At 37.5% G+C, this 13,960-nt stretch overlaps 1 protein-coding gene across 1 annotated transcript in view; it reads left to right on the forward strand.

The window, feature by feature from the left end:
* CD109 (CD109 molecule) overlaps nucleotides 1-13,960 on the forward strand; it is a 75,613-nt gene that overhangs the window by 61,351 nt on the left and 302 nt on the right. The window contains exons 30-33 of the mRNA XM_010003537.1: nucleotides 6,487-6,623; nucleotides 10,785-10,941; nucleotides 11,363-11,465; nucleotides 12,926-12,934. Coding sequence (XP_010001839.1) covers nucleotides 6,487-6,623; nucleotides 10,785-10,941; nucleotides 11,363-11,465; nucleotides 12,926-12,934 — 406 coding nt within the window. The remainder of the gene's footprint in view (nucleotides 1-6,486; nucleotides 6,624-10,784; nucleotides 10,942-11,362; nucleotides 11,466-12,925; nucleotides 12,935-13,960) is intronic.

Raw genomic sequence — 13,960 nt, forward strand, 5'->3', positions numbered from 1 at the left:
CTGAAATGCAAGGTGTATTTGCAAGACAAAGGACTGCAGTGATACACTGTAGGCACAAAGGTCACAGTAAAAAAGGGCATGTGGACCAGGCTGAAATATCTTGTCAGGAGCCTGCAGTGAACTGTGGTAAGGCTCAGATGAGTACAAAAGAAGATTACACTGCTAGTTATTACTTTCCTTTTATTGAAGTAGGATTCAACAATAGTGCAAAAAATAAATATAAAATAGTGTTATGGCCAGGTTCTTCATCAATTTTTATACTTTTCTGAAATAGCATGAAAGATTAAGTCAAAGTATCTTGCAAACTGCCAACAGTGATAAACGCATAGCATCAACTGGAAGTGGGGGCATGGCAAGGAGTGGAAAGAGGTATAGTGATCTCCTGTCTGCCTGTCCTTTGGAAGACTGTGTTTCAGTACTATAAATTCAAGCATCTTTACTTACATTTAAACAAATAAAGCTGAGATCAGCACATACTGTATTTAGAACTAGCAAACCATAAATAGCCTTTTTATGCTTTTCAGCTATTTGCTTTTAGCTCATAACAGAGATGATGTTCTGAAGAGATTCTACCCCCAAGATTTTCCCTGACCCTGTGAGAAATATCATAAGAGGACAGTACTGAATCTGATTGAATATGGCCACTACTGGTCCTCTCTTGCCTGCTCTCCTCTCCCTGATAGTGGCTTAGAACCACACAGGTGAAGGAAAAGACCTCTGAAAAACTATGGATAATGCAGAAATATTAGTCTCTGGGCATTTGTTTGAAGTATATAGATAAACTCATAATTGCTGAGTGTATTGCAAAACCAGAGTTCCTACTAGACTCCTTCTAGTCATACTTGGGAAAGCTGAACTTAGGCTGTATTTAATAATCTCAAAGTTCTATGCCATTCCATCTGTTGATTCCATCTCAAGTTCCTTCCAACCTGACATTGACTTCAGTGTTCTTATGCATCTTGGGAACAAAAAAGCATAGTGATTGTTGGGAAATATCTTTTGGGATAAAAGACCTGTTCAAAGAAACCTTCATGACTGCCTGTCAGCGATGAACATCAGCTAGAGACACACCTCATTCATTCAGGCAGTCGACGAAACCCACAGTGCTGTAAATCATGAGCCGTGTCTATTAATTCCCAGAAGTGCAAATGAAGTTTACAACAAAGTTCAAAAGTTTCAGAGGATAATTTAGATCAGACCTGCAGGCCAAGATAGGAATGAACATCTCAGCAGGCTTGTGTTCACACATCTGTGGTTTCAGTGTGTGTTTGTATGTGGAATGTAGCAAAGTGGGGCTCCAGAACAGTTAAGACTACTTAACCTTAATAATTGTTGAGAAATATTCCCTGATATTAAATCAACTAATTTGTCAGACGAGCCGATCAGAAACTTTTCTGCAAATTGTTTCTTGCTGGAAGATGTGGATCTGTTGGAATGAAAGCCTTTTTGGGAAGCACATTGGTTCCAATTACGTGCTTGCCAGCAGGAAAATTTCACATCCAAACCAGCATGTACAGTGGAGTCTGAGCAGAAGTCTTCCACTCAGAATAGCCAGTAGTTGACTCCCTGGTTAGAGGACTCCTTGGGGGGTATATAGCACGATGGTTTAAGTTCCTGATTTGTTGTGTGACCACACAAATATGTTCCCAAATAACTGGTATTCAGGAACGAAAGCCAGGTTATTGTCTTCATTTAGGTCACTGCATTCTTACCTTTTTTCCTGCAGCTTTGAGTCAGAGGTGCTGTGACTTGATCCAAAATATTGTAGCTTCTCCAAATCTGCTGGGATCAATTCTTTCCTCCTTCCTTTGGCAGATCTGGTGTTCTAAAAGAAAGAGCACCAATGCCATTTGAATGAGATTTCTCTTTTCCCCAGACACAAGCTAGATCGGGGTCGCATTTAATAAATCAGGTCACATATGACAATGCAATCACATTTCTTCAGCTGGGTTTCATTGTGGTGGGCCCGCCAAAGCACAGCGGCGAGATTCACTGTTCTGGGATTTGACTTTGTGGCCAAATGTAGCATGTCAAAACAGTAATTCATTTAAATATCACAAAACACAAGATTGAGTCCATCAATGGAAAAGACTGCCTTCCCAATGGAATGGATTCTTAGGAAAATTATTACTGTTTTTTAAAAAAAATCTCACTCTCTGTGCATACGAGTTGGCAGTGCATTCACTCTTGACCCTGCAGAATCTCATAAAATGCATTTGTTTTGGGTAGTATAATTGCAAAAGCAGACATTTACTTGTAGCTTTGTGGTCCTGCTGTCAACAGTGTCTCCTAGCTGATCCCTGCACTATGTAGGCATATACTGTGGGTGACCTAAGACACTGATTCTGCAAGAAGAGAGGAAGGATGATTGTAAGTTTAGGGTGCATGAAAGGAGTCGAAGAAGCTATCTTCCCACCTTCCTAGATGGTCTGGTGAAAGTCTTTGAAGAAACACGTCTCTGCTGGCTGGAAGCACTGTGAACTGGGCTTGGCAAATGCCTAAAAAATGTGGTGTGGCCCATGCCTTCTGGAAGGAGAACGCTGCTGAAGTCCAGGATAGGCAGGGGAGCGTGGACAGGCTCAAGGGGGATGGATATAGGCAAAGTGGATAAGTGAACAACATTTAATTGATCTTCTGATCATGTATAGACAGGGAATGAGGAAAAAGCTGAGAATTGCCTGTTACTCGTTACTGAAACATGATGACTGTTTTTTCTGCTCAATATATTTTTGCTGGACTTAGGGAAGGGACTGAATGTTATTCATTGTGATGGTACTGAAAAATGTATACTGTGAAATGCACACATATTTCTTCATTACAGTTTGAGTGTATCTGAAGTAGTCATAAAGGGACAGAAAAATATTGGGTATTATTTAATTGAATTCATGTCCTCAGTCAAGTACATATGTGCTCCTAGTTGAAGAGATAGTCAAAGAGACATTGATTAGGGCATTATAAATGAGTCATGTTTTTATTTTTTGAAATGTCATGCAGTTGCTTGGGTCAGATACTATTACAAGCATCTCTCTCACGAAGAAGATTAGCTTTTAGTTTGGGCCTCTCAGCAGAACTGGTTGCAGTAAAAGAAGACTGGACCAGTTCTGCCTTTAGCTTTGGCAGCTGCTTCTTAAAAGGGTTAAGAAGAAATGCAGTTGCTTGTTTTGTTGATGCAGTTCTAGTTTATTTAATATATATAAAAAATAGAATAGCCTTCTGTCTCCAAAATAAGAGTGTATAAGGAAAGAGGCTTTAATTAAACTATGTTGTGCAAAATATTTTTTCCTTCATTGTCTTCAGAAATCAGAAAGGAAAGTCAGACCATAATAGTGATAACTTGTTCCATGAAAATACTAGCTGATTGACCTGTTCAATATGTGGTTTCAGACATCCTGCATTGGCAGTAAATTCCCATTCATTAGCTTTCTCTGGCAAAAGTTAAAACAGCATTGTTTCTGTGATGACAGATTGTTGAGGCACCACCAGCTTGTCTTTACCAAACTTTTTGCATGCCTTTAACTGGCAGGCTTTCCAGATTGGCTTCATCCTTGGTACTGCCTTCTCCTGTGGAGCAGTTCTAGAGGTTGAATATTCCCTGTTGCGCCATAGTTGTCCCAAGTGTCTGTACAGAATTGGCTCTGTACTCATACACATGCGAAACACAGCAGTGCAGGGCAGGGGTAACAGGCATCATGTGTGTGTACATTGAAAAAAAGAGTGCAACTTTCACATCAGAGGGTGAGAGATATAGCAGCAAACGCATGAATCAGGAACTAAAGACCCTGTTTGCACAGTCTTGCTAGCCTATAACTGACTTGCTAATCTATAGCTTGGACAACCCCCTGTCATTCCTTTAACTTTGGGCTGACAGTTTTCTGTTTGCTGCTTCTTTCCCTTTTCCTTAGCCAATAAGTTGCGTGTTGGGGTCTTGCAAAGGGAGTTATTTGATCCACTTTCTGATTATTTTTCTATGAAAATCAAAGAAGATCCCCCCCTACCCTGCTATGTTTTCTGTCTGGATGACTAAAGGAACAGATTATTATTATTAGTTTGTATGTGAAAACTGTATGCAAACTTACAGTTCTTTTCTTGGTGAAAATTACTGTTTTGCCAAATGATGTAAATTGTTCTTTGATAGTAAATAATTTTTTAGTTTCTTGTGTTTGATTTTGTCATTATAGGGTTTTGAAAGTTGAGCACTGAAGTGCTGAGTCAGCAACCCATTCTCTTGTCCTTCTTCAGAGGTGGTGTCCCTTTCATGCCACAGCAAAGGGATATTGCAGTTACCATCAACATCACATCAGCTGTTAATCAGCCTGAAGCACCTTAGCATTTTTTTAAAAAATTAAATTTCATGTTTGGGTTTTTTTCTCTCCCATAAATGTGTAATTTTAAAAATATTTCTAAGCTTTTAACAGCCACAGCTGCAAGTAGTTCTGCAGCTAATGGTGTATTGCATGAAGAGGCACTGCCTCTTCTTGAATCTGCTCCTCCAGTTTCTGTGTTTGAGGAGGAAGCATAAGAGGGACCATGCTGGGTCAGAGCCAAGCTCAGTCTGGCCCACAGCAGCCAGAGGTGGATGCTCAGGAGAGTATAAGAAGATAAATACGTGTTATATGTTACCTAACTGTCTTCCACCTCTTACATTCAAGACCTTCAGCTGGAGGTAGTTTCTGTGGTCTTGTAAAATTATTTTCCATGAAGTTGTCTAATTTGCCCTTGAATTCTCATACAGTTTAATATCTGTAACATCCTGTGGGAAGGAATTCCATTATTTAATCTTGCATTGCATGAAAAACTTTCCTATGCATTTTTCCCAGGCAGGTCATTATTTTGTAGACTTCTACTGTGTCCTTCCAGTTTACCTGTTTATGGCTGAATTTTCATCTAGTTTACAGATTCTTAAATGGTAAACAGATCTGGTACTAGCCAGTTCAAACCCCATTATTATATACCTAGAAACTATTTCATTCTGCAGTTATTTGTAGTAATCCTAGTCTTTGCTACTTCAAATAAATTAGTATATCTCATCAGGAATCACCCTGTTTTCTACATCATGTATGGGTATCTTTAATGGTGGTCACCCAGCACAGGTTCCTTTAGGACTCCCCTCCTTTCATTCCCACCTTCTAATCTTGTCTTTTAACAGCCCTTTGTCCTTTGGCAGGTACTTTTGTTTCAGGACCTTTGGCTAGTAATTTTCCTAACCAGCTACATGCCAATGTAGCATCCAGGTAGCTTATACCAGACAGAGCTCTGTTGTCCACATTTTCTCTTTTGATTCAGGTAGCTGATGGGTTTATAGTAACAGCCTGTTATCCAACATGCCATATTTACTTATGTATCCACTAATTTGACTCTGTGATTTCTGGTACAGATACCAATTTTACTTGATATCCACAGTTCTCTAGAGCTGCAATACTCTTCTAGAAATTGCTGTCACATTTGTCATCCTCCAGTCTGGTACCAAGGCAGTTTTAAAGAAACACTGCAAGTCATGATTCAACAGTTATTTTTTACCTCATCAAGTTCAGGTCTGTAGGCAGTACAGCCTTGTTTTTTACTGCATAATTTTCTGCCACAGCTGATAACATGAGACTACTCATTGGTTGTTCAGTTCCAGCTCCCGAATTCCTGCTTTGGCTGTTGGCACTGGTAATTTTATAGGATATTGGGATAATCAGGATGCATCCTAATTATTCAGACATCTTTTAAGGGCTTCTGTTTTACCACCCTTCTGTCACTGTTTCAAGCATCTCCTACATGTCTACACCAGAAGAATTGGAAACTCTTCAAGCAGTATATAACAGATGAGCTTATTTTGTATTAATATTACTGTCCTCCTTTGGACATCCTGTCATACTTCCTTACTTGGCTCACCTAGTAGAGGTTGGCAGTTGTTGAGCAGAAAGAGCAAGAGATCTGTCCTTGAGGCAGGCTGAAGATTATAGCTTTGTCTTTGCACAGTTGAACCAGATAATGAAACTAGTTACTTGAAAACTGTGTAGTTCTAAGCTTGGAGTAACACGCTATTCCTCATCTGTTTTGAGTGTATGAGAGCTGTGACATGAAGACTGAAGACAAATTCTGTACACACATTGTGGATTTGCTCTTGCTCTGCTTTCATATACAGCCTGTCTCTTTTAACCCAGTGGGTGTCAGTCTCTGAAGTTTGCCTTTCTTCCTCCCATTTCATGCTATCAGGAAGTAGCTGCACACGTTTTATACCAGCAACAGACAGCATCTAGGGAGAAAATTGCTGGTCCTAGAGCTCCCTTGTGTTTGCCTCAGTTGTGTCCAGATAGTTATATCAGTTGTGCTGAATTAGAAAGTGTTCAGAAAGGATATTTCTTTCAGAGATTTTCTATGAATCTCATATGTGTAACTGTCAGGCACAAGACCACACATTCTGTCTTATGTGAGCACTCCTTTTAACCACACAGATTTGCTTTACGTATATAATCTGACTTATCTACTTGCAATCCACAGCTCAATGTTATTTACAACACAAAACACACTGATCAGAAGCTCAGATCTGTCAGAAAACAAGAAGCTTTTTACTTGAATGTTGATGTAAAGGATGACAAAGATGATAAAAACCATTTGACCTTGAATGTGTGCACAAGGTAAGTAATTCAGCTGGAGCATCTCAGACACCTCTTTGTCTACATAGCTTTTAAATTATTTTAAATGAGTTAAATTATTTGTTCATTTGTGTGGGTTTACTAATGTATGGAATATAAGTGTATAACTAAAGAGAATAAAATAATTACTTTGTAAAAATGTCATTTTAACTAAACTAAAAATCAACTAGTAAGTCAATAAATAGAGTGATAGATATTTTGTGCAAAAGTTTTGCTAGCCAAGTCATATATTTTTTTAACTGGTGTGTGTAAAGATAGTGTTACCCTAAAAGTTAGAGGTATATCGAAGAGTTAGTGTGAAATACAAGAAAAAACTGAAAGGCTCCTTTGGTACAAGTGCTTCTTAGTTATATGGAAAACTGTGATCAGACTTGAAAATTGAACATTCTAATTTCTAGTAGTAGACTGTGACAACTGCCCATTACTCTTATATTTCATGAATAGAACGTTTTGCTTTGGATCTAAAAGTAGATACTTCAAAAGAAAAAAAAATATGAAAGAGAGAGAGAAGGAAGTTCTGAAGTGCTGAAAACACCATGAAATAGAAGTTATCATTCTTTGGTCATCTCTATTAATAAACTTTACTTTCAACAGTTTTGGCAGGAGGCAAAATACGTGTTTACATTATGATAAATTCATTTGGGGTTTTGTCTTATTGGATAAGTATCTTTATGGTCTTTCATTGACCATTATGTCTTACAGTTATGAATTTAGTAATACAATACAATGTAAGCATCATTCTAGAGTTGAAAGAGGTGTTCAGATTTCCAGTCAGTCTAATTCTATTCTTGCTGCTGAATAAGGGTGTGTGTGGAGAGGTGGGTGTGTGTGCAGACAGGTGTGTGTGTGTGTGTCTCTGTGGTGATGTTTCTTGTTCACTAAACACCTACTAATAATTGAGCTGAGAATGCTGAAACATCATCTCAGAGGCCACCGAACAGAGTCCAGATGTTACATGGATAGAATTTGGATCAGACAAGAACAGGTGACATTGAGCAGTTACATTGTATATTCCTAGGTCACCCAGTCATTGATCTGAATTGTTTCTTTGACTGCTTTGCTGCCTCATTCATACTTGTTGTGAAAGGGTTTATATATGTATTTAAAATAAATATGTAAAGGTGTTTGTTCTCTGGCAGTTTCTTCAGTATGCATATGTAGTTAAGAGTGCTCTATCTTTCACAGAAAACTCTAAAGGACATTGTATCTACATATATTTACTTCTTTTTTAGTCTGTCTTTTATTATCTGCAAGGTTGTTGAGATTACTACATTCTTTGTATTTTAGGATTTTAGGATTTCATATGTTTGTGAATACTTCATCTATAAAGGCTTTTATTCTAGTGACATTATAATGGGTTCCTTGTAAATGCAAGATTTGCAAAGTACCACCTGATCCACCATGATTACTTTTGCATTCCTTTCCTCTTTTAGTTATTTATTTAAACTTAAACACCATGTGCCTAGAACCTTTTTCATACTCTGCCTACCACAAGGGAGCCTCTAGGGGACACCATCATACAAATAATCAGCTATAGTGAGTATGATTTCAATAGAGAGAGGATTGATTTCATTTGGGGAATAGCCAGCAGGCACAAAGCCAGAGCTCTTGTTTTTATTTGTTTCTGGTAACCAATTCAGTGATACAGATGGTGATCAGGGACGCTACAATACATGAGAGCTCTTGAAATAGAATATGCTTTTTTCTTTTAAAGTTTTGTATCAAGTGTCAACAGCTTTCTAAAGTCTAGCGCAAACCCCTGGCATGGAAAGAGCTTACATGATGGTCTGGGATAAGTCTTGGCTATGCATTCTAGTTTTCTAGCTAAGACCTTTGGCTCAGGAATTCAGACAGGAAGGGTTCCATCTCTCTGGGAAGGCTCTAGGGTGATGATGTTTTAATTGTAAAGTGTTCAAAGGATAGGGAAAAATCTAGTGGCATTATAAAACTGCCCCAGGAGAGTATTTGAAGCATTGAGATCCACCAAGTCTTTTCATGGAAAGTGGGCTGGTGTAAGTTCTAGCAAGGCTGAGTTTTTAGGCTGAAACTTTGTCTCTGGTTGCTTGTCTTGATAAACTAGTCATCCTCTTCTTTTTTCTCCCTATATATTATATATAATATATGCATTATATATTAAATTCCTGGTTTAGTTTAAAGTCGGTCTGCTTATAATCTTAACAGCATGATGTAACTTTCTGGTAGGCAACTATAGAAAGACTGCTGAAATCTTAACCAGTTTAGCTAGCTGTGGGTATGCATACTCAGCTAATGAAGGCTGCAGTTTTGCAATTTTTTTCTTTCTCTAGTCTGGAGAATATTTCACCTTCTTTCAACCAACTTGATTGTGATTGTCCATGGTCATCTCATGTGGGAATCATTTATGACACTGGAGCAGATAATGTCTAATTCAAATTAAACTGATTTGTGGTTAGAGGAGCTGACTCACTGTCTTCAGGGCAAATACCCTGGACTGCCAGTTTCTTCTGTGGTAGGTCATGTTGCCCACATGCCATTTCCAGGCATGGAAATGGTTGCTGATGGTTCTGGCCACTCTCTCGTTTTCTCCTCTCTGCACTGTCTATGAGAGGGTCTCACATATCTCATATTGTTGAAGAGCTGAAGTGTAAAATTAAACTCAAAACATTCTGATTTATCTTCAGGTGCAAGTCTCAGGTCTTCTTTCTTTTACTGGTCATTCTTCTTGCATGGTGATTTTTTTCTTTTTTAGGAGACCATGGAGTTGAAGAGGTTATACTAGGACAGCCCCATGGCTGTTTCTCTTCTTTGTTAAGAAAGCCAGATCCTCATAACCTCTAGGGATATCTCTTACACACTTCTTGACAATACCAAGCTGTTTTGGTTACCTGTTGGTATTTTGGTAGCATCCCAGGCTGGCTAGACAGCATGGGGATTTTCCTCCTCTCTTATTGGTAATTATGTAGAAATAATTAAATCCAGTTCCAATTCAGTTATTTGTTTTCAATAGCAGCTACTTTGGCACAGCACATAATCCAGCAGATGGTTTCATTTGTTTCTAATCTCATGAGCCGACTGAAGTCAGCAGTTGTGCTCTATTTCTTTCAAAGTCGTATCTGGGTTCAATCAGCCATGTTGCCAGGCTTAACAGCATTGCTTTGAAAGCAAGTCTTCCCTTTTTTTAAACCATCCAGCTCTACAAAGAAACAGTTTTATCCAATTGCTTTCAACTACCATCACTCCTCCAAAATGAGAATTGGAGACACTTCTGTTCTCTTAAAACAATAACTTACCCTCCATATCAAGGGGGAGGAAAACCTCTTCTGCCACCTACTCTAAAGGAATACAATCCTTTGCAGATCATTTAACTATCACTTGTAGCACAGAACACCATAAATAACTTTTGGTTGCTCTGTTGTGCACCATAGTATGTAAGGCTTGTTCAACAGAGCAAAGCTTTTTAGTCCATCATCTGATTCTTATATTGGATGAAGATGTCATAATAATTATTATTTAGGAAAAAAGAAAGAACTCAAATTATTAAATCTTCTTTTTCCAAAACTGGATGAATAACATGGCTATGCATTTTAAAACTGGAGCTGTGAGAAATAATTGGATGATGATTTTGTTAATGGAACCAGCAGTCTCTATGAAGTAAATAATAAAAGGTGTGGGAGGCTTTTTTGGTATATACCTGTATCTTACCCTCCCAAAATGAATAAAAACAAAAAAAAGCATCCATAAGAGGAAATACATATATTTCAGTTCAGGAGTTTCTGTGGTGGTTTCTTAATTACTTCTTTTGGAACATGTTTAATTGCAGTATTTTCTGCATATTTGTGATGTAAACCTGCACTTAGAGATACCAATGGAAATTTCACTCCTAGGGGTGTCAGTGTAGTCTCTCAAATGGTTTATATACTGTAGTTTTCTAAGTGCTAAACCTGCTTTTGCATATGCATTTGAAATTATTGGGCAGAATAATAGAAAAATCAATTATTATCTCTTTCTCATTAGAAATTTTTTTGTCAGTGTTTTGTTTGGGTTTTTTCTTAAGTATTCTTAAGCAATATTGCTTCCATGGTTGGCATTTCATGATAAAACAGATTTCTTTGTTGGACTACTGTATTTCTACTAACATTTTCTTTGTCTCTGGGTTTTGAAAAGATACTTAGGTTCTGGCACACCTCCCAATAGTGGTATGGTCCTCATGGAAGTTGGCTTGCTCAGTGGTTTCTCTGTATCACCGGATTTCGCTCCATTAGACAATACAGTTAAGAGGATGGAAAAGGACAATGGAAAAGTCAACCTATACTTAGACTCTGTAAGTTGAAAATAACAAAGAAATGTGTTTGTAGCAATGTTAATCTTGACTCTGCCAGTGTTTGGTTTAAATTTGGAATGACTTTATGATTTGTATTCTTTGGGGAAGTTAACATCTGCTATTCACATTGAATTAATAGTTCCATTGTTTTTTATTGAGATTAATTGGATAAGTAGAACTCAGTTATACTTGTAAGAGGTTTCTAGTTTAAACTTCTTAAAAATCATATATAAGAAGGTTGAAATTTGAAGAAGTCTGTAATTTGGCTAAAATGACTATGAATGAGAAAATGATCTTTATGTGTATCCTGATTTCAAGTCTTTAGAAATGAAGGGGACTCCTGCTGAGCTAGAAGTCCTTACCTCTTCCATGAAACCACCATCACCAGGGCTCTCAGGATGTTTCTTTTCTGTTTTTCTAGCTAAATGAAACACAGGTTTGTGTGGATATTCCGGCTGTGAGAGACTTCAAAGTGGCAAATATCCAAGATGCTTCAGTGACTGTAGTGGATTACTATGAACCTAGTAAGTGTCAGTCATTGCAAATGGATCTTAGTGATTCAGAAGTTAAAAGGAAATTTATTTTTATGGAAGTGGGATAAACTTTAGTGAAGAGAAAGCCACATTGCACGGAAATTTACTTTTTCCATTGAACTGCAGCCTTTTTAGGCATCAGCATGCCTAATTTTCTAACAAATAGTAGTGTTTTTCCATATACATGTTTACTGTCTTTATGGGTTTATTTTTCAGCTGGTGTGAATTGTCGTAACTTAATTGTCAGCTGTATAAATTGGCTTCAGTCTGGCCCAATGTGCTCCCAAAACTACCAAAATGAATCAGAAACTTCACTGTGCTTCACTTACCAAGTTAATGATTATCTTTCAAGAAGATTTTTCATCTGTTTCTTGTTTAAACTGAGTCCTTCCCTGGAGAAAATGCCAGTGTTTTGATTTCTGTAGTCCTGTAAAAAAGATATACATGGGAGAAGCAGTTTCAAAGTGTTTTGTTTTGTTGTGCTTTTTTAATAGAGTGTATTTTAGAGGAAAGTAGCAGAGTACAAAGCTCTTGGGCAAATTGAAAAGCAAAGAAAGATTGCAAGCTGCTGGAGAAGATATTAGAAAGGTTTTCTTTACACCAGCCAGCTGAAATGTTAAAAACTTGGGCTTGGTTTGAGATAAGGCATTAAAAAGTTGTTTAGGAAATTTTCTTCACATTTTTTTGTTTTAGCATGAGACAGAAGGCAATGAAACATGCTATGGTGTCTACTCCTTTAGCAAGAGGAAGATCACATTTAATTTAGGTTGAAATGCTTGCTTAATCACAGAAGTTTAAATGAAAATAGGAAATTATTGATTGTAATTAAACTGTTTATTAACCTCAAACATGTTTTAAGTCCTAGTGGCTTAACAAAATAGAGCAATTTTTATTTGAGACAAACACGTAACACTTAGAATCTATGGCCAAAAGGAATTTCCACGTGCTTAAATGACTAGGAGAACAGCTCAGGACCTAGTGTTTTGCAAGAGTGCTGTTACATAGGCTAATGAATATGTGTATAAAAAAAGTAACAGATAAATGCATATTGGTAAATACTTTTGTTATGTTTACATAAATTAAGTGTCAGTGAATTATCAATTAATAAATTCATATTAATTTAAACATATGAATTAATATCCTTAATGACTAAAATTTGTATGATGCAACCAGTGCTGCAGTAGAGGATTCAACTCTTAAGAAAAAGATTGTTTAAAATATTATTTGACAAGATGCTTTTCCTATTAATATGTAGCATAGATACAGGATCAGTCAACTCATATATATTTACATATGCCATGGTTCTGTCTTCAGAGACGTCCTTCCTATCTAATGCAGAAACATGCTCTCATTTTAATCTATTATTTTCCCTTTCTCTCCTAGTTGGTTACCCAAGCTGCAGGTGTATATTTTTTGTGATAGTGACAGTCAGATTCATGTCATATTTAGAGCTAGGAGATGTCCAAGGATTCCTCATGCTCTGGCATTTATAAAAAGCCTAGATGTGTGGCAGATGTTACGGCTGGTATGGGCATAAGAAATGGGTTGGATACCAGTGCCAGCAAGGAGGTCTGCCAAGGTTAATATACACAGCTAGTCAGCACATGACTGTGCTGCTTCTCTTTCAGAGCTAGTTGGGTGGCACAGTTGGGTAATCATTATGCCCTGTAAAGATGCGTCTTTGTTTTTAATATATTGAGGCTTGAAGGGAAACTGAATGTAATTGCCATTAAAAAATACTAATAATAAAATAAGAAATTGAAGTGTCCCTAGTTGAAAGGAAAACCTTCAAACCACAAAACCTACTATAGGAATGAAACTTTGCAAAAGGTTGCTCTGTGAGCAATTACCATGCATGAGTTTTTAAAATGAATATGGCTTTCCAGACTTCTAGTCTTCAGGCCTGTAGCAACCCTTCAGGAAACTGGGGAGCAAAATACAGGAGCAGGAGCTAGGTGAGATGGGCAGTCCTGGATTCAGGAACCTGAAGCTCCTAAACATAATAGTAAAGGGAGAAAGCATCAGTTTTGAGAGACCTAGCTCTTAAATGTCAAAGGCAATATCCTGCCAGATAAAACATCCCAGTTCCCTTTTCATGAGGGTTGCTGCATAGGTAGGGGCAAAATTCCTTTTAAAATATTTGATTGAGGTTTCTGAACAGATTGTGTCTATCAGTTGAGATAGAGTGTGTGGAAGTGACTTTAACCAAGCATTTGCCTGAATATATTAAGTATGTTTTGATGTTTGGGGAAAAGCAAAAAGATTAGTGCCTAGGCTTAAACACCCACTCTGGATGGAAAAAATCTGCAGTGTATGATGAGGTCTGTAACAGAGTTTAGTACATTCTTTAAAAGTGCTTTCTTAGAATTAATCATAGAATGGTTGAAGTTGGAAGGAACCTGAAAGATCATCAGGTTCCAACCTTTGTGAAGCTCAGTTGTTGGTCACTACTCAGAAGTTCATTAAGCAATGCTACTTAATCTTTC

The sequence above is a fragment of the Chaetura pelagica genome, unplaced genomic scaffold (genome assembly GCF_000747805.2).
Source record: "Chaetura pelagica isolate M959 unplaced genomic scaffold, ChaPel_1.0 scaffold150, whole genome shotgun sequence".
Taxonomy (NCBI): Eukaryota; Metazoa; Chordata; class Aves; order Apodiformes; family Apodidae; genus Chaetura; species Chaetura pelagica.